General features: G+C 51.6%; 1 protein-coding gene across 2 annotated transcripts; it reads left to right on the top strand.

Annotated features, from left to right (window-relative positions):
• Positions 1-5,622: 5,622 nt before the first annotated feature.
• On the top strand, positions 5,623-16,529 carry ATP5MC2 (ATP synthase membrane subunit c locus 2). Of its 2 annotated transcripts, XM_074935253.1 has the most exons (6): positions 5,633-5,712; positions 7,731-7,800; positions 8,044-8,110; positions 12,006-12,083; positions 13,313-13,503; positions 16,255-16,529. In XM_074935253.1, exons 1-6 carry the CDS (start codon positions 5,667-5,669, stop codon positions 16,367-16,369), a joined length of 567 nt encoding a protein of 188 aa, XP_074791354.1. In that variant the 5' UTR covers positions 5,633-5,666; the 3' UTR covers positions 16,370-16,529. The 2 variants fall into 2 exon arrangements, with proteins under 2 accessions (XP_074791355.1, XP_074791354.1); XM_074935254.1 differs by lacking the exon at positions 7,731-7,800 and having other exon boundaries at positions 5,623-5,712.
• Positions 16,530-26,548: the final 10,019 nt, after the last annotated feature.

The following is a 26,548-nucleotide window of genomic DNA, read 5'->3' as shown; positions in this document are numbered from 1 at the left end:
TAGTCCCACGCTGGCGGGCCTTGAAACCACCACCGCCCGCAGTGCTCCTTCCCTCCCAGCCTGTGCCCAGAACGCAGGGTAGACTCAGCGATTGGCACAGGGTCACCCAGCGCGTCTGTGGCGGAGAATCCCATTTTTCCAATGCCTCTCCTGCTCCTTTGTGGGAAAGGAGTCTGGCCCCCCAAAGCAGTCTCCAGCCCTCAAAGGCCTGACCCCTGGGCAATACTGTAACAACAGGGAGAAGTTGGGGGGGCAGCTGGCAGTGAGTCAAAGTATGGTGGTGTCTGGGCTGGGACTGGAGAGCCCCCAGCACAAGAAAGGTTAACAGCTTGCAGGGTGGTGGGGAAAGGCTCATGGGAAAACTCATTGGTGCCCCCTACTGGCCCCATCTAGGTGGCAAATGACTGGCTGGTGGGGGCAGCAGGTGTTGGGAAGGGTCAGACAGCCATGGTCTATTCACAAGGCGTCCAACGGGCTCAGGGGAGGGGCTGGCTGATGTGGGCCCTACCATATAGATGGAGGGGTGGGGGCAGGTCTCGGGGGAGCCATCAGCATTCCTCTTCTGGGGGTAGCTGACGGGTAAAGGGAAACTGGATCCCATCCCCCACACCTGCCCCCTGCATCCTACCCTGCAGCAGCCACCTATCAATGACCTGGGCCAGCACCCTTGAGGTCAAAGGTTCTGTGTCCTATTGCCAGCCCCTCACCCCCTGACCCCAATGCCCCAGCTGAACGTCTCCCCAGAGCCAAGCCCCAGTTTACACCAAGCCTTGGAGTACCTGAGTGACCCCGCCCCTGCCTGCGTGACCCCGCCCCGCCTGCTTGACCCCACCCCTGCCTGCTTGACCCCATCCCCACCTGCGTGACCCCACACAGAGGTCACCATTTGGAAGAGTGCACTGCCCCATTCCTGCTGGCATGAGCTGGCATGCGTGGTGCATGGTGCATGGGAAGTCACACAGGCTTCGGAGACAATTCGGGTCCCAATCCCAATGTTGAGCCCAATTCATCCCTGCCCTGGGGCAGGAGCCAAGGGGAGGCAGCTGGGAGCAATTCAGCCCCCCCATGCAGGGTACAGCAGACGGGGGTATCACGAGCTTGTACCCTTGTTGCAATGACTCCTCTGGGCCACAGAATAGCCAGAGCATAGCTCTGCCCTGGCCATGCCCCCTCCTGTCCTGTCTCACCCCACCCCACCCCGCCTGAGACCCACCCCAGGACAGCCCCTGCACTACGAGGCATCTCCAAGAAGGGAAGGAGCAGACACCTGCTGATGGCACCTTGGCCTGACCCAAGCTAGCGTGAAAGGGCTATGGGGCAATCAGACCCATTACACCCGGGGCCCATCCACGGTTGTGCATTGCTTCCTTCACACTAGGCTGGCCCTATAGACCCAAGCCCCCACCCCCACTGCACCCTCAACCCCAGCCCCCCTCAACTTGAGCTAATGGAACCAGCAGCAAAGCTGAGGTTGCCCAGGAATTGGGGTGTCCTGATGGCAGACAGAAAGGGGCCTGATCCCCCACACACACTCCCTCCCTGCAGTGGAGCCGCCTTGCCCCCCCGGTCTCCTTCCTCCCGATTCGCCGCGGTGCAGGAGGGAAGCAGCGACATAAAAATGCAGATTCGGGATTGGTATGAAATAACATTCGATATAAATCCCTCTCCTGCGGGTCGCAAGATGAATCGGCCGCATTGAAATTCCACCGCAGTGATAATTAAACTCAGGATCGGCTCTGTGCTAAATTACATTCCTGCAATGCCGCTGCTTCGGGTCCCGGGAAATTGCTCCCAGGGCCTGGAGGAGAGGTTTTATCGCCCACCTGGGTGTGCCTACTGGAGAGGTTTGTTTCCTCCGAGACCGTAAAGCTGCCCCCTTGATTTATCGGCCCCTTCTCCCAAATCCGATTAAATATAGGATTTCTGCAGGATCCCCAGCCCCGCTCCCTGGGCCGGCTCCCGCAGAGCACCAGGGCCGAAGCAGGCAGGACAAACAACCCCAGCGAGGGCTGCCAGTCCCCCTGATTTACAGCCCAGCCCTGCTTTATGGGGGCTTTGCATTTTTGCTCTTGCTTTTTTCTATTCCTGCCTCTCGTTGTCCCGGGGGCCATGTCCCCCTCCTGCTCCCACCTTCCCCGCCTGTAGGAGTCTAGGTATAGGCAGGGCCAGCCACTGCTGGGGGTGGCCCATAATTCACCAGCCGAGGCCCACCAACCTGCCATGGGTTTGTCCTGTGTTGGGACTGGATAGGGAGAGTTTGATCTCCCCACCCGTGCACCCCATGCTCATGAGTATCAGGGTGGGGGAAGGGAGAGCCCACTGGAGCATCTGCTTCGGGAGACGGGGCTGGGGCAAGTGTTTGATGGGGGTGGGCTGGTGCTCTGGGGCACCAGTGGGCAGTGAGGGGGAGGGGGGGTTCACCCACTTCTGATTAGGCCTCATGCCACCCCACTCTGCCCCACAAGGTGCCCATCGGGCCACCCCTGCTGGGTTAATGGCTAGAGCAGGTGCCCTGGCAGCTGATGGGGAGATGTGGGGGCAGGGAATCAGCTTGGTGGGCATGTGGGTGCGGCTGGGATTGCTGGCTGCCCCACCCTGACCCTGGCTGGGAGGTGGGGAATGGAAAACGCAAATATAAAGAGAGAGAGGTAAGGCTTGTAGCAAAGAGACTGGGCTGGGGTGCAGGACACCTGGGTTCCATCACCCTCTCAGCCCCCAACTCCCCATGTGTTAGGGTGACCAGATGTCCTGATTTTATAGGGATGGTCCTGATATTTGGGGATTTTCTTAATTAGGCACCTATTACCCCCACCCCATCCGATTTTTCACACTTGCTCTCTCGTTACTCTACCATGTGTCCTGTGGCCGGTCACCGAGGGACAGAGCTTCCCAAGTGCTCAGTGTCCAGCACTCCCATGGTTCCCAAAGAGGTGCAGGGTGGGAATTCTCCATTGTTCTCAAGGGGACGCAGATACACTCATTCCCCCACCCCCCATTCAACTGGGGGTCGCTGCGCAGCACCCCAGCCTGGGGAGATGAAAGGGTGCCCCCTAGTGGAGCTGGTGGGAGCTGCACTTGCAATGGGCTCCATTCCTGCAGGAGTGACCCCGGCTGACCCACCAAGGGACTCAGCTGGGAGCCCCGGAGGTCAGTGCTGGAAGGTGCCAAAGCTGGCTGGGGCTGAGGACCAGACAGGCAGCCCCCAAGGAGAGCCTGCCATAGCCACCGCAGGAGATGTCCCAGGCAGGGCTGCCCTTGAGGCCTGCAGACAGCTGGTGGGGGTGGGAGGGAGCCCACCTGCTGGTGGAGAAGGGGGCCAGCTTGGTGGGCCTGGAGACTGCAGTACTGTATCCCAGGCAGGGGCAGCTGCTCCCCAACACAGTGTGGCTGGGCGGGGGGAGGCAGATCATTCAGCCACTGGGGCTCTCATGCCAGGGAATGAGTGTGGGAGGATTGTTCATGTGTGTGTGTGTGTGTGTGTGAGAGAGAGAGAGAATATGCTTCCCTCTGGTGGCCAGAGACCCAGAAGGCATCTAAACGCCTGAACCCTGGAGCTGGACAAAATGCCCGTAACAACGTTTCTTGTTTTTGGTTTGTCTGTTTCATGGTTGCTGAAACAGAAGCTACTTCCCCAAAACAGCAGTATCCCGGGGGAAATCCCCATGGATTTAGGGGGCTCCCTGGTGATTAGTGAGCCCCAACTTTAGTTGAAGGGGTGGGAGTGTGTGGGGGGTGTGTGAAATTTTAGCAAAGACCCTCTTTCCCCAGAGTGCTCTTTAGGCATCTGAGTTAAACAGGCTGCTAATAAAGCTAAAGACTGTTCCACACTCTTGGCAGGGCCTTCCCTTCGCCAGGGCCCTAATTCCAGCCTCTCACAAAGTCATAAACTCACAGGCTGTCCTGTTGCCACAGGGTCTTCCAGAGAGGCTGAGACCTGAATTGCTACAGTTGAAGTCAAGAAGCTGCCTCCATGCTCATTTTGGGCAAAACCCGCTCAGGCCCCTTCCTCCATCAGAAAAACATGTAAAAGCACCGATTTCCACTGGGATTTTCAACTATGGAAACCCCTTCGGTGGGCCTTTGGTTTCATGAATGTGTCTCTGTGCAGTATTTAAATGCTAGGGACAACCACAAGGTCCTGAGGAACTTTTATTAGCAGCTATTATTATCTGTATTGTGGTAGAACTTGGAGGTCCCAGCTGAGACTGAGCCCCATTTTGTTAGGTTCTGCACAGACACAATCCCTCTACCAAAGACCTTACAAGGCAGACAAAGGGTGGGAGAGGAAACTGAGGCACAGGATGGGGCAGTGACTGATCCAGCAACTCAGGGGCAGAGCCAGAAACAGAACCCAGGACCCTAGTCACCAGACCATACTGCCACTAGCAGTTATAACCCAGAGCAGCAGACATGATTAGCAAGGACAGTGGCTAACCAGAAAAAGCAGGTTGGATTTCAAGAGGGATGGAGCCACCATGGGACTCAGGAATGCAAGCTGGGCCAGGGTCATTACCAGGCCTCTCAGCTGCAACACCAGCCTCTATCTGCAGTGACCCTGACTCTGGGCCCTGAATTTTCACTAATAGGTGCAAATGTGTGGCTTGATTTGCAGGAATCAGTGAAAGCTGTGGCCACCCTGCACCTGCCAGGACATTTAGGGGCCTAAATAGGAATTTAGGGGTCTAACTTTAACCCCCCCCTCCCCAGTTTTGATGTCAGTTAATGGAGTTTGCAGTATGCAGTTCAGAGCACTAGGGGGAGAACTGGAGCACATGCAGGGATGGTCGGTTACAGATAATGGAGGTTTCTGCCATAAAGACTCCATATATACAGGGTGTGTAGCTCAAAACCTTGTATTACTTCACCCACCTTGTCTCTATAAAGATGCCATCTCAACCCAAGCAGCAGGCCTGGAAGGGGGGCACAAGGAGCCGGGGTATCTCTGTTGCCCTGATGTGCTCAGCCCTTTCTGCATGGACATGCATAACCCTGCCCTGCTGGAAGGACTTGATCTTGGACTCAAATTCTGGAGGGTGATTTTACGTTTTTTACTCTGATTTCTCTTTTCCCTTTGGATGCACCAGGTTTCATCACGAGGCCGGTATTGTATGGAATGCTAGATAATCCCCAGAAGAAAATACCCCCTACCTGGGCACCGCTTACCAAGCTTTAGCTCTACTCCTGTTGGGCAGATGGCATTATGCAGATGGTGCCTGATCCAGCAGATGGCATTGTACTCCCCCATGCAATACGGTCCCTGGGCCAGAGGGTAGTGCTACAGCATGACCTGCTGTATTGCCCCTGGATCAGTAGGAGGCACCTGCAGTACTGCCCTGGCTCTGTAGGGGATGCTGCACTCACCTGCAGTATCCCCCCAGGTCAGTAGGGGGCGCTGCACCCCGTACTACTGAGCCTCGGCCAACAGGTGACGCTGCGCTGACCCCTCTGTAGTACCGCTCCATGGCCTGCAGCTGGCGCGGCGCCCTCCAGTAGTACCGCCTCCCGATCAGCAGGTGGCGCTGTGGCACACAGCACGAGCTGTTCCTGGGACCTTCCTGCCGGGCGGACGCTCTGGGCGCTCCCCGCTCCCTCTAATACCCCTCGTTCGGCGCCGAGTTCCCGCCTGCCGTGGACGTCACTTTCTGGGTCGCGTAGTGGTCCGGCGCATGCGCAGAGACCCTTCTCTCTTTGCCCTTCCTCCTCGAGCACCGGGTAAGGAGGCCCCGGGCCCGGGCGGGGCGGCCTGGCGAGGCCCCTGGTGCTGGGAGAGTGGAGGGGCTGGGGGTGACGGCGTAGGGGGAGAAGGCTACGGGTGTGGGGGGAGGGGCTTGGGAGTAAAGGCTGGAGGGGAGGGGCCGGGGGCGAAGGGGGGAGAAGGCTACGGGTGTGGGGGGAGGGGCTGGGGGGAAGGCTGGAGGTGTGGGGGAAGGGAAAGGGAGTGGCTGGGGTTGAAAGTGGCGGGGGGGGAGAAGGTAGGGATGTGGGGGAAGGGGAGGGGCTGGGGGTGAAAGTGGCAGGGGAGGGGCTGGGGAAGGCTGGAGGTGTGGGGGAAGGGAAGGGGAGGGGCTGGGGTTGAAAGTGGCGGAGGGGGGAGAAGGTAGGGATGTGGGGGAAGGGGAGGGGCTGGGGTTGAAAGTGGCGGGGGGGGGAGAAGGTAGGGGTGTGGGGGAAGGGACTGGGGGGAAGGGGAGGGGCTGTGGGTGAAGAGTGGAGAAGGCTAGGGGTGGGGGGGAGCTGGAGTTGGGATCCCTGTTGGGCTGTGGGGGAGGGAGGTAGCTGCCTGGCCTGGAGGAGGGGTACTAGGTGGCTGTATGTTGGGCTAGGTCTGGGATCTTCTGGGCTCTTCTCCCCCAGGGTTTGGCCAGGGTTCCTGTTCTCCCCTGTCTCCTGGTGGCTTGTTGCCTAATGGGTGGCCTTACTTTTAACTGTTGGTTGCCTCAGCCTCCTTACAGACCTGGCTGGAGCCTGCAATGTCTTTAGCCAAGTAGTGCCTGAAAATAAGGGGCCCCCCACTGATAACTAAATCTCAGTTTGCAATAACTCCCCTTCCCCAGCACAGAGCTCCTAGCGGAGGGAGTACTGTGCTAGGGCAACAGGGAGCTGGATGTGCCCAAGAGGGGAAGCCACCGCTGAGAAGTAAATGACAAACCCCTGCCAGTTTGCTTTAATTATTCAGCCCCCCACACCTCTATCTGCTGGTGGGGTCTGGTCTCGAGCTGTAGACTGGAGGTGATACTGATCTATATTGCAGGGGGCCCACAAGGCCATTTTTATTACAATAGAGGCCCCAATTGTCCTGGGTGCTGAAGAGACAGCCCCTGCCCTGAAAAGCTTACAGTCTAAACACACAGTATGAGAGGGACAGTGGCTTGCCCAGAGTTGCCTATCAGATCGGTAGCAGAGCTGGGAGTAGAACTCAGGTCTCTGGGTTCCTAGTCTAGTGCACTACCCACTAGACCACTCTGTTTCTCCTTAATGCTTATCACAAGCTTGAGGATCCTTGGATGAAAAGTGCTTGGGACACGCAGAGTATTCATGTACATTGAAAATGACTTTGGGGATCTGAGAGTCACTGACCACTTGTGCAGGAGTTAATGGGCCATTCCCATCTCTAACTTATTTGATCCTGAGTGTTAGAAGCCTGAGGGAAACTTAATGCAAGTGCTCCTGGGGAATCGTTTGACTCAGCCACACAAGTCCTGGATGAAGGGGGCTCTGCTGCTGGGGCTTGGAAGGAATCCCAGAACCCGAGGATGGTTCTGGATTAGGGGATGGAACATGAAGATGCTTTGTTGTCTCCTGAGAAACTCCAAAGCTCTTTACAAAAGCAAATGACTTGAGTTTTGCACTCTACACAGAGTAGGTAAATTATATCCCCATATGGGAAAACTGAGACAGAGTGATTTCCCTATGATTGAGTGAGCAGGAGTGGGAAGTAGAACCCAGATGTCCTGAGTCCCAGATAACACAGGATCCTGATGGTTTTTTCCCATCGTATCTGTGAGTCTTTCCATTCTAGTATGGTGCCAGTGCTTTAAAGCTCAGCCAAGCTGTGGGTATTGGTCTCTGGTAGCTGAGCTGCCTACCTCATTTATTTTGTGGTAGCTCTTAACAGCCTCAGTCATGGACCAGGACACCATGGTGCTAGGCACTGTACAAACAGCTGATCCCTGTCCAAAGGATCTTACATTCTAAATACTTAAAGATTTTGTGCTCTGCTTCCATTCCAGGGTCTTCGTCACTGGCCTGCACTGTTCAGCCCCTTGTGGGTTCCCATGGGATTAGCATTGCACTTTTCTGGTGCGTTTGATATTGTGCAGTTAATGGTCATACCCCCTTCTCCCACCTGTTGTCACCTCTTATGATGATCCCAGTTACCTGTCGTGGTCAATATTATCACCTTGGTAATATTATTTTGAACTTTTGGCATGTTCACTGGGAGTCCCCCACTCCCCTTTGCAGCATGTTTCTATTGCAGTGAATGATATAAATTGCAGGGTGATGTGGATTCCTAATGTGGTGGTGGTTTGGTTTCTCTTCCAGTTTTGTGACCCTCCTGCTGTCCCCGAACATGTATGCCTGTGCAAAATTCGTCTCTGCTCCTGCCCTAGTGAGTAGTGGAAAATCCCATTGTTTTTATCCATTCTAATACTAGGCATTTCTGTAACGCTTTGTTTTCAACATATTAGCTAATCGTCACAGCACTTAACCCCCTACCACATAGGTATCTCCATTGTCTAGACAAGGAAACTGAGACCCAGGTGCCTGTTGTCGAGGACACGAACCCCAGACGGCACGGTTCGTTCTCTGACCGGAGAGATACAGGCAACACCAGCAAGGTCCGAACACACAGCTCTTTACTGAAGAGTGCACACAACAATAGAGGGCAGCCCGTCTCCAAAGAGAACCAGCCAGCCTCTAAGTAAAACTCATAGGGTTTTTATAGACAGTTCCATCGCGTCACAGATTTATTCATAAAGCAGCCCACCACCCCCATATTAGTTAAAATCCTCTTTCTCTATATGCATGCACATCTACCCCTCTTATTGTAGATAACTTTTAGCAAATTGTAGTGCTTCTCTAACTTTATCGGTATGGGTGTCAACCAGGAGATGAGGAGTTAAAACAGACATAACACAAGAGCAGGGAGTGGAAAACAGTGCCTCTGTATCTCAAGGACTGTTCCCAGCACATTTGGTGCAGGAATGCAGGCCTCCCCTTTTTTCTTACTCCCTACAACTTAAACAAGTATTCTTTTATTCTATTTATCTCATTCAGGGACTTTCCCAGCAACCTTTATTGGCCTGACTTTGGTTCGGTTGGCATAACTGCTTCATATTTAATTTTTCTCACCTAACAGTCCCCCCTTTGTCCCTAGAGTGCCATAGGGGAACTCTTGGGACATACTGGTCTCTGTGTGAACCATGGGAAGACCTTTGTGGCTATCTGCTGGTATTAATGAGCACACTCAGCATGAAGTGTTTTGTAGGCCTGGCATACGATATTTCATTTCATGGGCAAGACGTATAAATGTGTTAGAACGGTGCGATTCTATAGTCTCAACTCCCCGTACCACCAGAAAAGAAAGATAACAAATACTAAACAGATTAAAAACACAAGAACCCAGCTTAAAGAATGGGGCCATCTTTTCCTGAGAGGACACCACCAACTCAAGGGTTTTTTAGCTGCAGCCGGAGCTTCAGGTCGCACAAAGGGGTAGCAGTCCATTTGTATTGAGCACAGATGTTGTCTGCTTCTGATTCACCCGGTTCATGGTGGGGTGAATGTGCGTGGCTCCCTCAAAGTCCGACGCTGTCTGCTTCTGAGGAACCTTTTTCCAGGTCAGGTTCCCTAGCGGTGCAATACAGGTTAGCTCTGTCAGTGGACAAGGGAGAGGTTACTAGCACTTCACCTTGTTTTTTCCCCTGCTGTCCAAAAGGAGGAAAGACAAAACCCCAGAAGGAGGGACAGGCTGATCAGTAGTCGAAGTGAAGTCATCTTGAGGTGGAGGGGTCTTTTTGCAGTAAGAAGCAAGGGTCCAGGCAGTCAGTCCTCGACACTGTAGTCTCCCATGAAGTGAGCGGCAAAGCTAGGAATAGAACCCAGGAGCCCTGACTCCCAGTCTTGTTCTTGGACATTCTGCCTCTAGGGGAGTACATTGGGGGGGAAAAAAAGTAGATTTCACGTCAGTCTGTATGTGCTTAAAGTAAGGGTAGCTAAACCATGGCCCATATGCTGCATGGCCAGCCTCATTATCAATATGGAGGTGAGGACTGGGTATTACTGATGCTGGGAACTGTAGTCGCCATAGACCACACTTTAGTATCAAAGATGACCGTAGCTGCTGTCTACATCTTATGCAAAATGGTTGGGGCTCTTAGCCAGTTACCAATGAATCCCTCGGCACCGTAGTTTAGTGGTAACTTGCCCTCGACAGGCCAGATAATTGTAACCTTTTCCTATTAGCTACTAATTAGCTGGGTGGCATTTCCTGTCTCTGGAGGTGTAATAAAACTTCCTTCTGAGCTAAGCTGCCTGCTGCAACGTTGGGGCTGCCAACCCATTAGACTTGTAACTGGCTGCTGGCTCTCAGTAATGCTGCCCTGGTGTCAGTCTGCCTGCCCTCAGGGCCCGCACGTCACGACTTGGTTATTCCCACAACACGCTTCAGTGTCAAGGGATCCTTAACCATGCCTCGAGCTCTGCTCCACCCAAGGCTGGGGCACATCTCAGACACACTTGTGTACACTGACCTGCAGAGCTATGTTGTGGAGATCTGCTCCCCTACCACAGTGTCCTACTGTAGATGGGCCCTGCTTGGCTACATCCTTCACACCAGCTTCAGTAGCCGGACACTAAGTGAATCCCTCCTCTGATCTGCTGAGTTCGGTCCAGATGGCTACAACAAATACAGCCACCCCAGCCTCCTGTTTCATCAGTTCATAGGTGAGGAGGGAATCACTGATTAAGTGGAGGTGCTTCCTGCTAACTCTGTGCTAGCCAGGGGTGGCAAGTGCCAGCAATAAGGTGATCCCCTGGTAAACGGGAAGCACTCTCCATTTTCCATCAAATTGTGTGGCATCTCGTGGCTTGTCTACACTTACCAGGGGATTGCGCAACGATCGATGTATTGGCAGTCAGTTTAGCAGGTCTAGTGAAGACCCACTAAATCAACCACAGATTGTTCTCCCGTCAACTCCTGTACTCCACCGGATCGAGAAGAGTAAAGGGAGTCAACGGGAGGGCGTCTCTCCTCGACATCGCGTACCGTGGTCCCCGCGGTAAGTAGATCTAAGCTACGTCAACTTGAGTTATGCTATTCACGTAACTCAAGTTGTGTAGCTTAGATCAACTTTTAACTGTAGTATAGACAAGGCCTCAGTGAGAGAGGGCTGGTTCTTGGATGGTGCTTGTCTGCCCCAGGTAAGTGACCATCCCCTGTGTCTCCTGGTTCAGTTCCCCTCTCCTCCCTTCTTTGTTAGTCTTGTGTTGGGGTTCCAGTAGGGCATAAATTCACATTGACTGTGGCTGGTTTCCAGGTAATGGTTACTTGCTGTCATAGTTATTCAGTCAGCTCCATGGGCAAGATTGATCAGGATTACCTTCCAAGATGGACCGTCCTGGGCCATACTGGTCCATGAGGAGGCAGCATTTGGGGTAACCTTCATCTTTTGTGTTGCCTTAGCATGGACTGTGCTGTGGGAACAGAGAGAGGCTTGAGAACAGTGCTTAGTTTGTGCCAGGGCTGAGCCCCAGCACCTCTAGACTTAGCAGTTCATCGCCTCGGCACCTCTGGGCTTGCCACATCAATTATGAAAGTAAAAAATATTGCTTGAGCCCTGACGCCTCTTTCATTACAAATTAAGCACTGCTTGAGAATGTTTGGTTTGGAACGTATTAAAACAGGAAGTGGCAACACGATGCCAGTGCTGCTACCAAGCGTGGGGATTCCTGCTGCCCTCGGGGGAAAATACTACCATTCCTCTGCCCCACAGCAGAGACATGGAGTGCCACATTCAGCTATGGAGTCAATGGCAATTGCTTCCACTTATGCCAGAGTTAGATTTGACCCAGAGAACTGCTGCAGGGCATTCATGGCCTGACTTCTGAAGGTATTCCACCCCTTCCAGGATCAGGCTGTCCACCCAGCCACTGGAGGGACCTTCATGCAGATGAACTGCAGAAGACATCCCATCTCCACTCTTGGAGCAACAGCTGCTCTGGTGTCCCTGAAAATAATTCAGTCACTCTGCATTGGGCCAGCCCCAGCTAACAACTGGGGGAGAGCCTGGCACACTTTGGGCGCTGTGTAAATGCTGCGGCCCCCTGCAGAGCTGCAAGGTGGGGGAAATATTGCTCCAGTTCCTTTCCAGTGACCTCTGTCTCCGCATAACTCAGCTGACAGGTTTGCAGGAAGCTGGCGCTGGGTATCTGGTAGAGATTGTATTGCATTGCCTCTCTGGGCAGAGCGGCTCCATCTGAATGATTACTTTGTCTTCCTGCAGGTGAGGAACAGCTCGAGGCTGCTGTGCAGACCAGTCTCTGCCTCCCTGCTGAGCAGGCCGGAGACCAGGACAGATGAGGTAAAACGCTGAGCTTGGACCATGAAAATGGAGAGGATCGTCAGAGCTTGAATTGACTTAACCATTGGGTCCAGCAGGGGGCGTGCAGAACAAATATTCCACTCCATAGGCGTCTTTGACTAGAGCAAAGCTGGGGGGTGGAAATCCCTGCTGGGTGAGGAAACTCAGCTGGGCTGGCTTGCTCTGTTGGGCTTCTGGGCTTAATTGCTCAGGGGAGAATCGTAAAGCAAGAGGAAAAAATCTGGGCAACGGAAGAAAGCATGTTAACAGTGCTGCAAGCTCTCCCTCTGGAAAGGGATTGGTGATTCAGTAGGAGGTGCTCTTCCTTGCAAGTCAACTCTGAACCAATCCCCCAGCATGGGGCTAGAGTGCGCTGTGCGGCTACAAGCTGTATTAGGCAGATTACTGAGAATGGGACCACTTGTGGTCATTTAAAAGTCCTCTGGCACATGCAAGAAGGTTAGCCCTGGAGTCCCAGCCAGCTCTCAACTTGTAATTAGTCTGCGCCCACAAATTGCTCACCTGGGCTCAACTGAGAAGTCACTTCCTGACCAGAAGTATTCTACACTGCTAAACAGCTGCCAAATTCCACCCCAGCCATGGCTGCAGTTCAGTGGTAGGTGGAACTTCATAGAAGGATCATGTATTAGAATTAAAATGTGTAAAGCACTTTAGTGCCTTTCACTTGAAGGATCCCATAGAAAGGGGCAGGGGGCGGGAGGGGGGAGATGCAGCAGGGAGATGCAGCAGGAGCACTAGACGGCTATAAACCCAATGTCTCAGGAATGCTTCTAGGCCAGTGCTTTATAATGCTGGAAATCCAGCTCGCCAGTAGTTTTAAGGCATTCATTTCCAGGCCTAGCAAGTCACAGGACCTTCTCTTACTAAAACCCCAGGGAGATCAGAATTGCCCCTCCATGTGGGGAAACTGAGGCACCAAAGTGAAGCAATTTTCTGAGGTTACAAGGAGAGCTGAGCTTAAGTGGTTCCCAGTTCTGTGGCTCAGTGCACTAAGTATGCCCCTCTCTTTAGCCTAACTCACAATCTCACCCTCTAGAGGCCCATGAAGTCAGTTCTCCAAACCATGTGAGAAACTTGGGTTCTTGTGGTCCTTAGTCTGCTCAGTGCAGATGTTTCCATGGCAATGCCCTGGTAGAGAGCTGGCAAAAAACACTTCTAGAGCTCCATCTCCGGCTGAATTTCACTCTCATCTCTTCAACTTATCCTAGCTCGGCTCCACCCCAGCGCCCCAGAATGCCCTCCTCCAAGCCTTGCACCGGGAGTTCCACACCAGCTCCATCTCCCAGGACATTGACACTGCGGCGAAGTTCATCGGTGCTGGTGCTGCCACAGTTGGGGTAGCCGGCTCTGGTGCTGGCATTGGAACCGTATTTGGCAGCCTCATTATTGGCTATGCCAGGTAAGGAATTAGTCTGTATCAGTTAGCTCTTCCCCTGCTTTAACCATGTCCCCTGGCTTGCTTACAGCTGGTGCGGGCAGGGCCTGGGATAGGGGTATCAAGCAGACCACGGGCCAAATCTGGACAACCAGATCCTTTTGAAACGGACTCTAAAATCTTTTTATTTACTTATTAGTTATTGATTTTTTTTTTTTCTCTCTGGAGTCTGGTCCTTGGTTATACCTTGACCAAGAAATTTGGACCGTGACAAAAAATAATTGACATTTGGCTAGGACTTCCCAGTATGAGCCCCTGAGTGGGTGTGCAAGTGAAAGCAAGACCCATCAGAGCGGTTGTAAGGGAAAGGCTGATAAGAGTGAACCCAGTCTCCTGCTCTTCCTGTGCATCCATGTGGGACTTGGATTCTTTAAGCTCTTCTGTGCAGCCTCAGCCTGTTAAGATGGCAGCTCCTTATGTGATAGCCCTCTTTAAAAGGAATAGTGATTGATTCCGCTGAACCTGGATACAGTGCCTAGTCTGTTACAGTCCCCTGGGCCTTTGCTCTCAATCTTGGCCAATGCTCTTGGCACTGTCAGTGGAAGGGACCATCAGCTGTCCATGAGGAGCATTTCTAAATTGGTCTGACCACTCCTTTGTATAAGCAGGAGATTTGGGGTAGGAGCAGGACTGCTGAGGACTCTTACTGAGTATCAAGCCCTTCCTGTCTAGGGCACAGATTCAGATTCAGCCTGAAATCTGCCACCATCTGTGGGTCAAATGAATCTGGTGGGTTTCAGTTTTATCCTTTATGTGTGGGAATGCCCCCTCCCAGCCAGCTCTAGTGGATGCTTTTGAATGGGCCGTGGAGGCCAAACTTCCATTAAGAGGGGTCATCGTTGGGCCGGATGGGGCATGCTGTAGGGGACACTGGGGAAGCTTGCCCTGGCACTGTCCCCTGCTGTGCCTCTACTGTGGAGTCTCCAGAGCAGTCAGCCTGGTGCTGAGTTCACATCCTCTCCTCCGCAACACAGGCTGTCCCAAGGAGCCTGTTGGTGGCTCTGACACAAAGTGGGATTTTCCCACTTCCTCCTGCTGTGGAGCTCTCTCTAGTGGTCAGGGTGGGTTTTGGTTTCTTACCGTTACCAGTGGTGAGCTGGAGCCGGTTCGCTGGAACCAGTTGCGCGGGACAACTGGTTCTAAAAGGGCTTCTAAATTTAACAACCGGCCAAAAGTGGCACCTTAGGCACCGACGCCGTGGGTGCTCAGGGCTGGAGCACCCACGGGGAAAATTTGGTGGCAGCTCCCTGCCTGGCCCCAGCTCCCCTCTGTTCCACCACCACGCTCCTCCCACCCCCGCATCCCCCAGCTTCCCACAATCAGCTGTTAATGTGGGAAGCCTGGGAGGGCTGAGAAGCAGGCGGCAGCTTCGCCCTCAGGCCCAGGGAGGCGGAGGTGACCTGGGGCGGGGAGCGGTTCCCCTGTGCGCGCCCCACCCCCGGGTTACCTGCTGCGGCGCAGGCGGCCCTCCTTACACCCCCAGCTCGCTTCTGCCTCTTACTCCCTGGGCCTAAGCACGAAGCCACTGCTTGCTTCTCAGCCCCCCCGCCCCCCTCCCCTGCTTCCCACGCAAACAGCTGATTTGCAGGAAGTAGGGGGTGGGGGGGACGAGAAGCAGAGCAGGGAGGAGGTGGAGTGGAGGTGAGGTGAGCTGGGGCGGGGGGGGAGCTGCCGGTGGGACACCCACCAAATTCTCCCTGTGGGGGCTCCAGCCCTGGAGCACCCACAGAGTCGGTGGCTAAGGCTCCACTTTTGATGTGATCAGTGTGGGGAGCGGCCGCTTCTCTCTCCCTCCCTCCCCCCCCCCCCCCGCCCCTAGGAGCCAGAGGGACCCACCAGATGCTTCCTGGGAGCCGCCCTAAGTAAGCACTATGGAGACTCCCCACTTTGCCTCCCGGCAGGTCCCTCTGGCTCTTAGGGGTGGGGCGGGGTGGGCACCCACTACGGTGACCCACGAGACTCTCCTGTCCGGTTCTCGGGGCAGTCAGGGGACAGGGGAGGGGAGTGGATGGGGCAGGGGTCCCAGGGGGCAGGCCACGACCCTCTTGTGGGGTGAGGAGGGAACTGGTTGTTAAGATTTTGGCAGCTCATCACTGTCTAGCTCATCACCCTAAACCCATAACACTGGGATTTTTGTCAGCACTACTTGCTAATCCCAGTGCTGTTGCCCAGCACTGAGAGAGCAGGGGACAGGTGTAGGCAGCAAGTCAGGCTTCTTTCAGACCATCACATGTCTGTCAAATACATGAATTTGGGACTCTTGAATGTAAAGACCCATCTGGAGTGAATCTAGGATTCAACCATCTGGGAGCTCCTCTGTAGCCAGCCATCATTACACTGCCCCCTGGTGGGAGAGGCTGGGACTGCACTAGCCTTAGTGCTCCCAGACCATTCTCTCCCCATGACTCTGCATTGTAGTGATTTCTCCCTCTGGCCAGGAGGAGCTGTGCTTGGCTCCCTTCAGAGACTGCCCTGGGGATCAGCCAGAGGGGGTTGATCAAGAGCAAAGTACCTCATGGGCCATTAGGAGCTGGCAATGCTTTACCTTACTGTTGAGCAGCCCCTTCTGGCTGATGCCAAGAGACATCCTGCTCTCCCTCCATGCACATTGGTGTATCTGACTCTTGGGCTGCTGTGCCCAGCCCTGCAGCATGGGGGATGCTCACTATGCTCCCGCATGCTTCGCTGACTGGTGCTTTCTTCCTCCCCTCACAGAAACCCTTCCCTGAAACAGCAGCTGTTCTCCTACGCCATCCTGGGCTTTGCACTCTCCGAGGCCATGGGGCTCTTCTGCCTGATGGTGGCTTTCCTCATCCTCTTCGCCATGTGATGGAGCCAGCTTCCTGCTGTGTGTTCCTCCTGTGTCTAGTCTATTGTGAGCGGTTGTGAATGTCCTAATGCAGGTGGGGGTATCCCTGCCTTCTAACCAAATCTGTCTGGCCCAGCCCTGACTGAGGGAAGGTGAATAAATACTGTATTGAAATACAGAATGTAGCTTCTTGGTGTGTTCTTGGCATACAGGGAGCCAGTTAGGCCGCTTCCTCTACGTATGTGCACTAAGATGACCAGACAGCAAGTGTGAAAAATCGGGGTGGGGGTGGGGGGTAATAGGAGCCTATATAAGAGAGAGACCCAAAAATCGGGACTGTCCCTATAAAATCGGGATATCTGGTCACCCTGGTGTGCACCCACCTGCTAGCTGATACTTGTACCTGCAGCCATGCTGCCTAGGGCTGTGCTCTGGGTAGACCTTGGTAAGATAAGGAGGGCGAGGCCTTGGCCCTGGGGGAGCTTTTAGGTGCTGCAGGACTTGGGATGGGTGACTCAGTAGGGGGCGTGCTCTCTTCTCAGAGTGGTGGGAGGTGCTGGTGAGCTTCAGGAAGTAACATCTGAGGTTCTGACCATCTATGGTCAAGTTCCCAGGCTACTTTCCCACTAGAATCGGGGTGTCTAATCCTTGTGTCCTGGCCAAATTCCAGCTCTAGTCTTTCTTCAGGCTGACTCCCTTGTAATGGCACTTGGACACAGCAATCCCTTCAGTCCCAGGCACCTCCCCCCACCCTGCAGTCCAGAACAATCAGCATAAACAAAGATTAAAGTTGTTCATTGTTCTTGCTAGGAAGTGCCCATTAGGGAAGAGAGGCCAGAGTCTGGGAATGCCCTTCCACAACACTTGGGCTCTGAAAGCCAAGCTGGGTTTTCTCTTCCTCTGACGACACAGTGGATAAGAAAGGATCCCCAGTGAGAATGGTGGGGCGAGGGTGATGCTGCTCTGAATCTGTGCATCCTCCTGATGCCAATAGGTGCCAGTCTGTGGAAACCTAGTGAAATACCTTGGTCTAGGGAAGGGTCTCCATAACTGGTGCAGAGAGGCCTTTGCCTAAAACACCCCTGGCAAGAATGGAATACAAAGCAGGGATGCTAGGAATTGCAGGTGCTCTAGCTCGGGTCCTCCAGTTCTACCATAAGCTACTGGAACTCCCTGGGCTACGTTCTGTGTCATGAGGCTCCCTCTGTCTCTGGGGTCTTCGCAGCACCTAAACGTTGGGGAAAGGCAACTCGGCCTCTTAACCTGCTTCAAAGAAGCAGCCACTCTGCTATGAACTGAAATGGAATCCATCTGCATGGCCACAGGGACTGTCTGACAGCATAAGCCCAGGGCTATAGCCTTGGGGACACTCAAAGCTTGAATCAAGTTAGCCGTAGAGAGGATGTATTCAAAATGCCTAGCCAGAGGGCACTGGCATAACTCATTGGCTGTGCTGTGATAGTCCACCCTGGGGCACTGGAATGCTTAAGGTTATGTCTACACTGGCAATTGAATGACAAAACTTTTGTCTTTCAGTGGTGTTAACCCTTCCCTTCCCCACCCCACCCCCCCAAAAGACAAAAGTTTTGCCACAAGAAGTGCCAGTGTGAACAGATATCAGAGTGGTAGCCGTGTTAGTCTGTATCAGCAGAAAGAACGAGGACGACTTGTGGCACCTCAGACTAACAAATTTATTTGAGCATAAGCTTTTGTGGGCTAAAGCTTCATCTGATGAAGTGAGCTGTAGCTCACGAAAGCTTATGCTCAAATAAATTTGTTCGTCTCTAAGGTGCCACAAGTCCTCCTCGTTCTTTCAGTGTGAACAGAGCGTTGTTGGCAGGGGAGTGCTGTCAAACGCTGCTCGTTGGGGGTAGAAGGTTTTTGTCAGCAGGTGAGCTGACAAACAGTGGCTACGCTGCGTGACTTTTAGCAGCACAGCGGTGGCGACACAGGCGTGTCGCTAAAAGCTGTGTAGTGCAGTCATAGCCAAAGACTGCGCATCAGGCAGAGTTGGGGATGAACCCTGGCCCCAACCTTGGTGCTTTCCAAACACACACACATAAGCAAGCTTTCTGTCTCTGAAGAGCTTGTCTTGATGTGACACAAAGCAGCAAACAGGACAAGATCGGTCCAAAATCCACAGCGAAGGAGTATCTATGGGAGGCTGTTCCCACTGTGGGAGCTGCAGTGAAGTAGGTAGGAGAGTATCTGGGGTGATGTCAGACAGCAAAAGAAGACAGTGAGACTAGCCTTTCCTGGGCCCTGTGTGGGGAGCTATGCCTGGCTGCTGCCTGCCATCATACAGCTGGAGCTATGGATCTGCTCAGGGATAATCCAGTGCTGTGCTAGTAGGAGGAAACTGAGTCAGGGGAGCTAGCGGAGGAGCTGGGAGAGTCTTGCCTCCCATTTAGCCCCTGTCCAGGCTTGTTTAGGTCATAAATGGGAAGGGCAGCTTCCCAAGGTGTGTTTGCTGGGCAAATCCAGGCTCTGGGTTCAGCAGTCCAAATACTTCCAGGGTGGTTGGCAGCTGCTGAGACCATTCCAGCTGGAACCAGCCTAGCTGCACATTCCTTCGTGGCTGCCTTGTGCAGTCTGCGCTGGTCAGTCTTCAACCAGCAGCGTGGGAGGGAGACAAGTTGGAAGCAAGAGGATTTGCCAGCCCTCAAAGGTAGGGGCCTACCTCCCCAGAACCAGAACCGAGTCAGTAATTAGTGAATTAGTTATGCAGTGCCAATCCTGTGCTAGCTGCTAATGACACCTTGTACTTAGAACCCTGCCTGGGAAGCATCTCACCCTCTCCCTGTGGCAGATAATGTGCTACACTTGCACTGTAGTGGGGAAAGTGAGGCAAAGAGTGGAAGAGACATGCCCTAAGGTCTCCAAGGGAGTAGAAGCCAGCTCTCCTGCCTTGTGGGCCTGTGTCTCAACCTTCCCCCTGGCAGCAGGCTGGTGCCCTCTATGAGTCTGTGCAGGACGTGGTCTCAGTCGGTACATGAATGCCTCTGTCACACAAGCTGCCCTAATCACTGGCTTCCTCGCTGATGGGATTAGTGTGACTTGAATGAACCACAGGGCCGGTTTGCCCCTCACATAGACCCCCACCCCAGTGCACCCCCAATACAGGCTTGAGGCACGTTGGCTGGGCGCTGAGAAGCCGCCGACTGCCTCAGATGCACCTAGTGGGGATGGGGAACCCAGGCCCCCGCTGTGCTAAGCAGGCATCTTTCATCGTCCCTCTGTCTTGTCTTTGCCAGTGGCTGATGCTTTGAAGGCCACTCTGGGCATGCTATTTAGGTGTCAGTATTGCGTTAATTTGCACCTGGTCAGTGCTGATATTGGAGGGAAAGGACGGCTGCACTTTGACCTCACTCTGCTCGGAGCACCCGCAGCTCAAAGGGAAATGGCCATTGCAACAAAGCTGTGGCCACCTTGACTTGGCATGGCTCATCATGGTACATGCAACAGCCACTGGAAACTTTGCAGCTAGTGTAGGCAAGGGGCAGTCTGTCTTTCAATTCTGTTTGTACACTGCTTTAGCACAGAGGGGTCATGGTCCAGGATTGGGGGTGCTTAGGCACTATAGTAATACAAGTAACTCAGAGGTGGCCTTGACCAGGAACCACTTGTGAATCACTGTTAGTAGTGCTGGGCCTGTGACACACAGGCAAGTACATGTGATTCCTCTCAAAGGCCGTGGGGCATATGTAAGTCAGGATTTTAGAACTGATCATGCCTGCTGCACTCTGAACCCATTTCTCCTCCCTGCTACTGACTCGTCTTACATCTACCTACCTGATTTTTATCTAGGTATTTACACAGCCCTCACTGCTGTGGTATCTGATCAATGGGTTTTTCCTCACTACCGATGCTGTGAGGTAGTAAAGAATTAGCTCCATTAAACAGATGGGGAACTGAGGCACAGGGTAGATTAAGTGATTTACCCAAGATCACACCAGGCATAGGGAACAGAAGCCAGGTGTCCTCAGTCCTAGCGCAATACCCTTTCTGTTGGGCCATCCTCCCTACTCATCCCTGCCTCAACACAGAATCATAGATATTAGGGTTGGAAGAGACCTCAGGAGGTCATCTAGTCTAATCCCCTGCTCAAAGCAGGACCAACACCAACCAATCATCCCAGCCAGGGCTTTGTCAAGCCGGGCCCTAAAAACCTCTATGGATGGAGATTCCACCACCTCCCTAGGTAACCCATTCCAGTGCTTCACCAGCCTCCTAGTGAAAGAGTGTTTCCTAATATCCAACCTAGACCTCCCCCACTGCAACTTGAGACCATTGCTTCTTGTTCTGTCATCTGCCACCACTGAGAACAGCCGAGCTCCATTCTCTTTGGAACCCCCCTTCAGGTAGCTGAAGGCTGCTATCAAATCCCCCCTCACTCTTCTCTTCTGCAGAGTAAATAACCCCAGTTCCCTCAACCTCTCCTTGTAAGTCATGTGCCCCAGCCCCCTGACCATTTTCGTTGCCCTCTGCTGGACTCTCTCCAATTTGCCTACATCCCTTCTGTAGTGGGGGGGACCATAACTGGACACATACTCCAGATGTGGCCTCACCAGTGCCAAATAGAGGGGAATAATCACTTCCCTTGATCTGCTGGCAATGCTCCTGCTCATACAGCCCAATATACCGTTGGCCTTCTTGGCACCAAGGGCACACTGCTGACTCATATCCAGCTTCTCATCCACTGTAATCCCCAGAAACTTTTCTGCAGAACTGCTGCTTAGCCAGTCAGTGCCCAGTTTGTAATGGTGCATGGGATTCTTCCTTCCTAAGTGCAGGACTCTGCGCTTATCCTTGTTGAACCTCATCAGATTTCTTTTGGCCCGATCCTCCAATTTGTCTAGGTCACTCTGGACCTGATCCCTACCCTACAGCTTTCTACAGCAGGAGTAAACGGAGCTAAGCTACCTCTTACACACACCCGGGCTGCAATTAGAGCCGCAGGGAGTACCTCCTGCTGTTGTAAAGCCCACAGCTGGTCCTGAAAGCCTGGTGTTGATGTTGCTAGGGAACCAGGCTGCCTGGGTGTTGATGACAGCTTTGCCTGTGTTTTGGAAACCCACCCTCGATACTGAAGCAAGCCAGCCCAGCGGTTGATAAAACCCCAGGCAAGAGGTGTTAAATGACTTAGCAAATGCTAAGTAGCTTGTATCTGTGCTGCATGGACGTCAAGGCTGAGCAAGTACTTCTTTCATCAACAGGGCCCAGAAGGGCCAAGGCCTGGAAAAGAGACAATTAGTGCTGGTAAGTCCCCGGAGGGGAGCCATCAGCTTGGTATAAATATACTCCATGGATTAGAGAGAGGTGTATCACACAGATAAAATACAAGCTGACAGCTGGAGTCTCTTACAGCAGGTGGGGGCAGTACATACAAATTGAGATTAAACTTCCATTATCATTCCCTTCCCTGCTCAGTTACTTTATAACTTTCGGAACCAGATTCCTTTGGGGATAAATTTTTCCAGGCTTGGGCTCAGCCCAGCTGTGATTGTTGGGTTTTTTTAAATTTGAGCAAGATTTGTTCAGCCGTTTGGAGTTCTTTCTGCATGTGAAAAAGAGAACAAGGCAGGAAAATCCTCTTTCTCTTGTGTTCTGATCAGAAATGTCCTTGCAAAAGTTCAAAAGGCCTGACTAAATTTTGTTCCACCATGGCTTACTTTGTAGATCTTGGTGAGACCTAAGGAATAAGTCAAGTTTGAAAGTAATCGCTGGTGTTGAGAAAGTATTTTTTTTTAACAACAAAAATACATGTAGAATTTGTTGGGAGGTCTTTTAAAGTGCTGTCTGTCTAATGGGGTAACATTGCCATAGTATCCAATCACCTCACCTTCTTCAATACCCTACTCACCCCACATACATATCCTGTGAGGTAGGGTAGTGCTATTATTCCCATTTTACAGATGAGGGAGCTGGGGCCCAGAGAGACCAAGTGACTTGTCCAAGGGCCTAGACTCTCTAATCTATAGAGTGGATTTATCATAAGGCTGCAGCAAAGCAGGGAACTGAATGCAGGTCTTCCAAGTCTGAGCCCTGGTCTATACCAGTGGTTCTCAACCAGGGGTTCAGGGCCCCCTGGGGGGCTGCCAGCAGGTTTCAGGGGGTCCTCCAAGCAGGGACAGCATTAGACTTGCTGGGGCCCAGGGCAGAAAGCCGAAGCCCCAAGGCATGGGGCTGAAGCCCAGGGCCCTGAGCCCTGTCTCCTGGGGCTGAAGCCAAAGCCTGACCAACTTAGCTTCGCAGGGGCCCCTGTGGCCGACCCTGGCTTTTATATGCAGAAAACCAGTTATTATGGCATAGGGGGGGCATGGAGTTTTTATATCATGTTGTGGGGGCCTCAGAAAGAAAAAAGTTGAGGACCCCAGTCTACACTACAGAGTTAGGTCAAAATAAAGCAGCTTACGTTGACCTAATTATGTCAGTGTACTACTCCACGAGAGGAGTAGGGCTTATGTTGGTCTAGTTAGGGCTATCATTTGTGTCAATTTCATGGCTCCATGCTGGAGCCATTTTCCCCCTTCCTGACTCTTGTATTGCTAAGTGGGATTTAAATTTCTCTCAGTGCAGGTCAGAGAAGTGCCATTTGGGCTCTGTCACTTTGCAGACCTCCCATTTGCTTGAGGGATCATTCTGTCTTCACAGGCCTTGTAGAAATAGACTCATATGGGGGTTCCATGTTTATTCCCTGTCAGCTCTGTTATCAGTCTCTCCTGAAACATTGATGCCTCTCACAACACTTGGGCTCTGAAAGCCAAGCCAGGTTTTCTCTGCCTCTGACATCACAGTGGATAAGAAAGGGTCCACAGTGAGAATTCACCTGGATGATACTGTTGACCCCCTCCCCCGACAAAAGGGAGAAGTGCCAGAGACTTCATGACATCCCCTAGGGAATGGAGCAGGGGGGAATCCCTCAGGGAATTCTGACATCTCAGAATTTGTTTTCCTTCTAAATCAGAATGAAAAGTCAAAAACATTTCTATTCAGAATCTAAACATTCCATTTCAATAATGTAAAAAGATTAGAATAAAAAAGATTAAATAACTATATATTATATATAATATAGATATGTTCAAATTAATATTTTAATGTACAAGTAGAAACAAAATTAATAAAAATATAAAGTTGAAAGAAAACATTTTTACTTTATCAAAATGAAACTTTAACATTATTGAAGCTAAATGAGAAAGTTAAAATTGTTTTGACTTTTTCCCCAGTGAAAAATTTCACTGAAATTTACACATTCCTGTAAAACTTGTCAAATTTGATGAAACTGCATATCCATCTGTCGTCTCTTGACTTAAACTCAAATTTGGAAGCTCTCTGGGGCGGGAACCATCTTGTGTTCTGTGTTTGTACTGCACCTAACACAATGGGGTCCTGGTCCAGGCCAGAGACTCCTAAGCACTATCACTATACAAATAATTTTCCAACTGAAAACTGTTCCATCTATAACATTTTTAACTAGTTCTACTACAGATTTTGCTATCACTAACGATTTTATGTGGAAAGTGCCCAGATATTGTAGTGATGGGCAGCAGGACACAATCTCCAGATTTGATAGATCCACAAGGCTCCAGTGTGCTGCCCCATAGCTGAGCTGGCTCTGCAGGGCTAAACACTTGGTTTTGTCAGTAAAATGAGTGCTATGGAATTAAAGGCTGTATAAACAAACACTGTAATTTAAGCAGATCTGACACACAGGGAGCCTCCCTGCTGGGTAACAAGGGGCTTTCTTTACACAGCAAACTTCTTTGGCTCTACCCTAAGCCTCCAGGCCATCTCCAGCTGCAATTAGAGAGGAGCTCGGTGAAACTATTGTAGGAAATTCTTAGTATTTTGAAACGTGTTTTTGTCTCCAATCAGGACAAAATGACAAAATATTGACCTTTTTGCAGAACAGAAAGTTCTGAAAATTTTTGATTTGGAAATGTCAAAGTGGTGGTGGGGGTTTTGGGGGGAGGGGGGAAAGGCAGTCAGTCTGATATTAATCTGTGTCTGCCTCAACTGCCGCAATGCCTCCTGGGAGCTGTAGTTCAGGTCCCCCTCTATGGCCTGGGCTCCCTGGCTGGACTACATCTCTCATGATGCACCATGGTTTCCCCTCTGGTTAACCTGCGACAGTACATTATGGGAGTCACATGATCACAGTGCTTCATGGGAGATGTAGTCCAGCCATAAAAATAGTGGCATGAAGCATCCGAACTACAGCGCCCAGGAGGTACCAAGGCAGCTCAGGCATACACAGATTATGGTTGAACAGACTCAAAATACAATATTTTGATTTGGTTTGACAAACTGAAATATTTTGATTTGTCTTGACCCAAAATGAAATATTTTGATTAGATTTTCCAGGCAGAATATCAAAACATTTGAGGAAAAAACACAATTTTCCCACAGAAAATTTTGATATTTGTTGAAAAAATAGATGGAAAGTTCCTGACCTCCCATAAATTAGAACAAATCCTCCTTAAGCATTTGCTCAGAGGAATGACATGTCCTAAACAGAGTTCCACTCAGATCCCAGTTATCCATTCATTTGTATAACCCTTAGGAAGAGCTGCCTGGCACAAAGGAAGGGTCTTGAGTAACTCCATTAATCCGAGTTTGTCTGCTCAAAAACTTAAATTAATGTGAGAGGCAAAGATGTTGAGGTTTTTGGCCTGGAGCATGGAGCTCTCGCTAGAGTCATCTGGGTATATCTCACCAAATCAATTCCATACCTTTTCAGGGGTCTAGGGCATTGGTACACCTTGCTCCCTCCTATTCTCTGCCTGTCACACATCAGTTCAGTCTGCAGAGGGCTGTAATACAGTCTAATCCAGGTTATTTGGGCTCTACACAGCGGTAACTGGGTGGGGTTTTGATGCCTGTGATGTACAGCAGTCTAGACTAGGTGATCTGGTGTGGTCCCTTCTGACCTTCAAGGCTGGGATTCTATGACAATAGAAAGAATCTTGTGCATGGTCTTAGGGCTTTGACCTGGAAGATTTGGAGCACTCTAGCTTGATCCAACAAAGAAACAAAAGTACCATTGCAGGTCACCTCACTAACTACCTGACCTCCGCTCTGTAGTGGTCAATAGTGGCCATGCTCAGACATGTACCAGCCTGTATGAAGCAAGTTCATGATTTTCAGCCTAGTGGACAGGTGGTCACAAACACACAAACAACAACAGCTGACTGCTGTACTAATATTAGCACCTTGCCAATGAGTTAATCCCCACAATGAGAGAGGTCAGCATTACTGCCCCTACTTTACAGATGGGGAAACTCAGGCACAGAGAGATTGAAATGACTGGCCCACACCTTGTGGCAAATTGATGTCAGAGCCCAGATTAGAACCCGATTCCCTTTCACTGGACCCATCCACGTGTATAGCTTCATATTTAATCAGGAGAGTTCTTGCTCTGATTATTAAAGCACGTTAGATTCAGGGGAGGCAGTATGATCTAGCACATGGGGCATGTCACTGGCAGTCAGTACACTGGGTTCTAATCTTGGCTCCGCTGTGTGACTCTGGACAAGTCACGTCCCTGCTCTGTGCCTCAGTTTCCCTTCCCACCCTTTATTTCTTTAGACTGTGAACTCTTTGAGATAGGGATTGTCCCTCACTCTGTGTCTGTGCAGCGCCCAGCACATTGGGGCCCCAATAATTAAATAATGGACTCAGATAATTAATTATAATTATAATTTATTTGTATTGCAGTAGCACCTGGGAGCCCCAATCATGGATCAGGATGCCATTGCTCTAGGCACTGTACAAACACAGAACAAAAAGACAGTTCCTGCCCCAAAGACCTTACAATCTAAATGTACCCCCGGCCATAGGAATGGCACCACTTTCCAATAAGATGGGGGCTGTCAGCCAAGAACATGTCCATACTTAACCTTAGGGTGCTCAGATAGCAAGTGTGAAAATCGGGACACTTTTTTGGGGGGGGTATAAGTTGCGTATATAAGACAAGGCCCTAATATCACCCTAGTTAACCTTAAGCATCCAAAGACAATTTCCCAATCCATCTGTTTCCCTCCCTTGTTACTAGAGCCCGGGGAAGGCTGTATTGAGCCCAAAGGGCGTGCTGCTGCTTTCCCTTGGAGCACACAGAAAGCAGGCACATAATTTGAATAGTGGCATGGCTCATTAATTTAATTAATAGAAAGGATAGCAAGTAGCATTTAGCCCACTTAC

Source organism: Natator depressus, chromosome 20 (genome assembly GCF_965152275.1).
Source record: "Natator depressus isolate rNatDep1 chromosome 20, rNatDep2.hap1, whole genome shotgun sequence".
In the NCBI taxonomy this organism is placed as follows: Eukaryota; Metazoa; Chordata; order Testudines; family Cheloniidae; genus Natator; species Natator depressus.
The sequence above is the reverse complement of the archived record's forward strand: the minus strand, read 5'-3'. Positions and strand labels throughout refer to the sequence as shown.

What these genes read in the sequence shown, in the direction of transcription:
- ATP5MC2 (XM_074935253.1), top strand. Translation starts at nt 5,667, where the DNA reads ATGCGCAGAGACCCTTCTCTCTTTGCCCTTCCTCCTCGAGCACCGG. An exon ending in ATTAGCATTGCACTTTTCTG is followed by an intron (nt 7,801 to 8,043) that starts GTGCGTTTGATA and finishes TTTCTCTTCCAG; the next exon opens with TTTTGTGACCCTCCTGCTGT. An exon ending in CGGAGACCAGGACAGATGAG is followed by an intron (nt 12,084 to 13,312) that starts GTAAAACGCTGA and finishes AACTTATCCTAG; the next exon opens with CTCGGCTCCACCCCAGCGCC.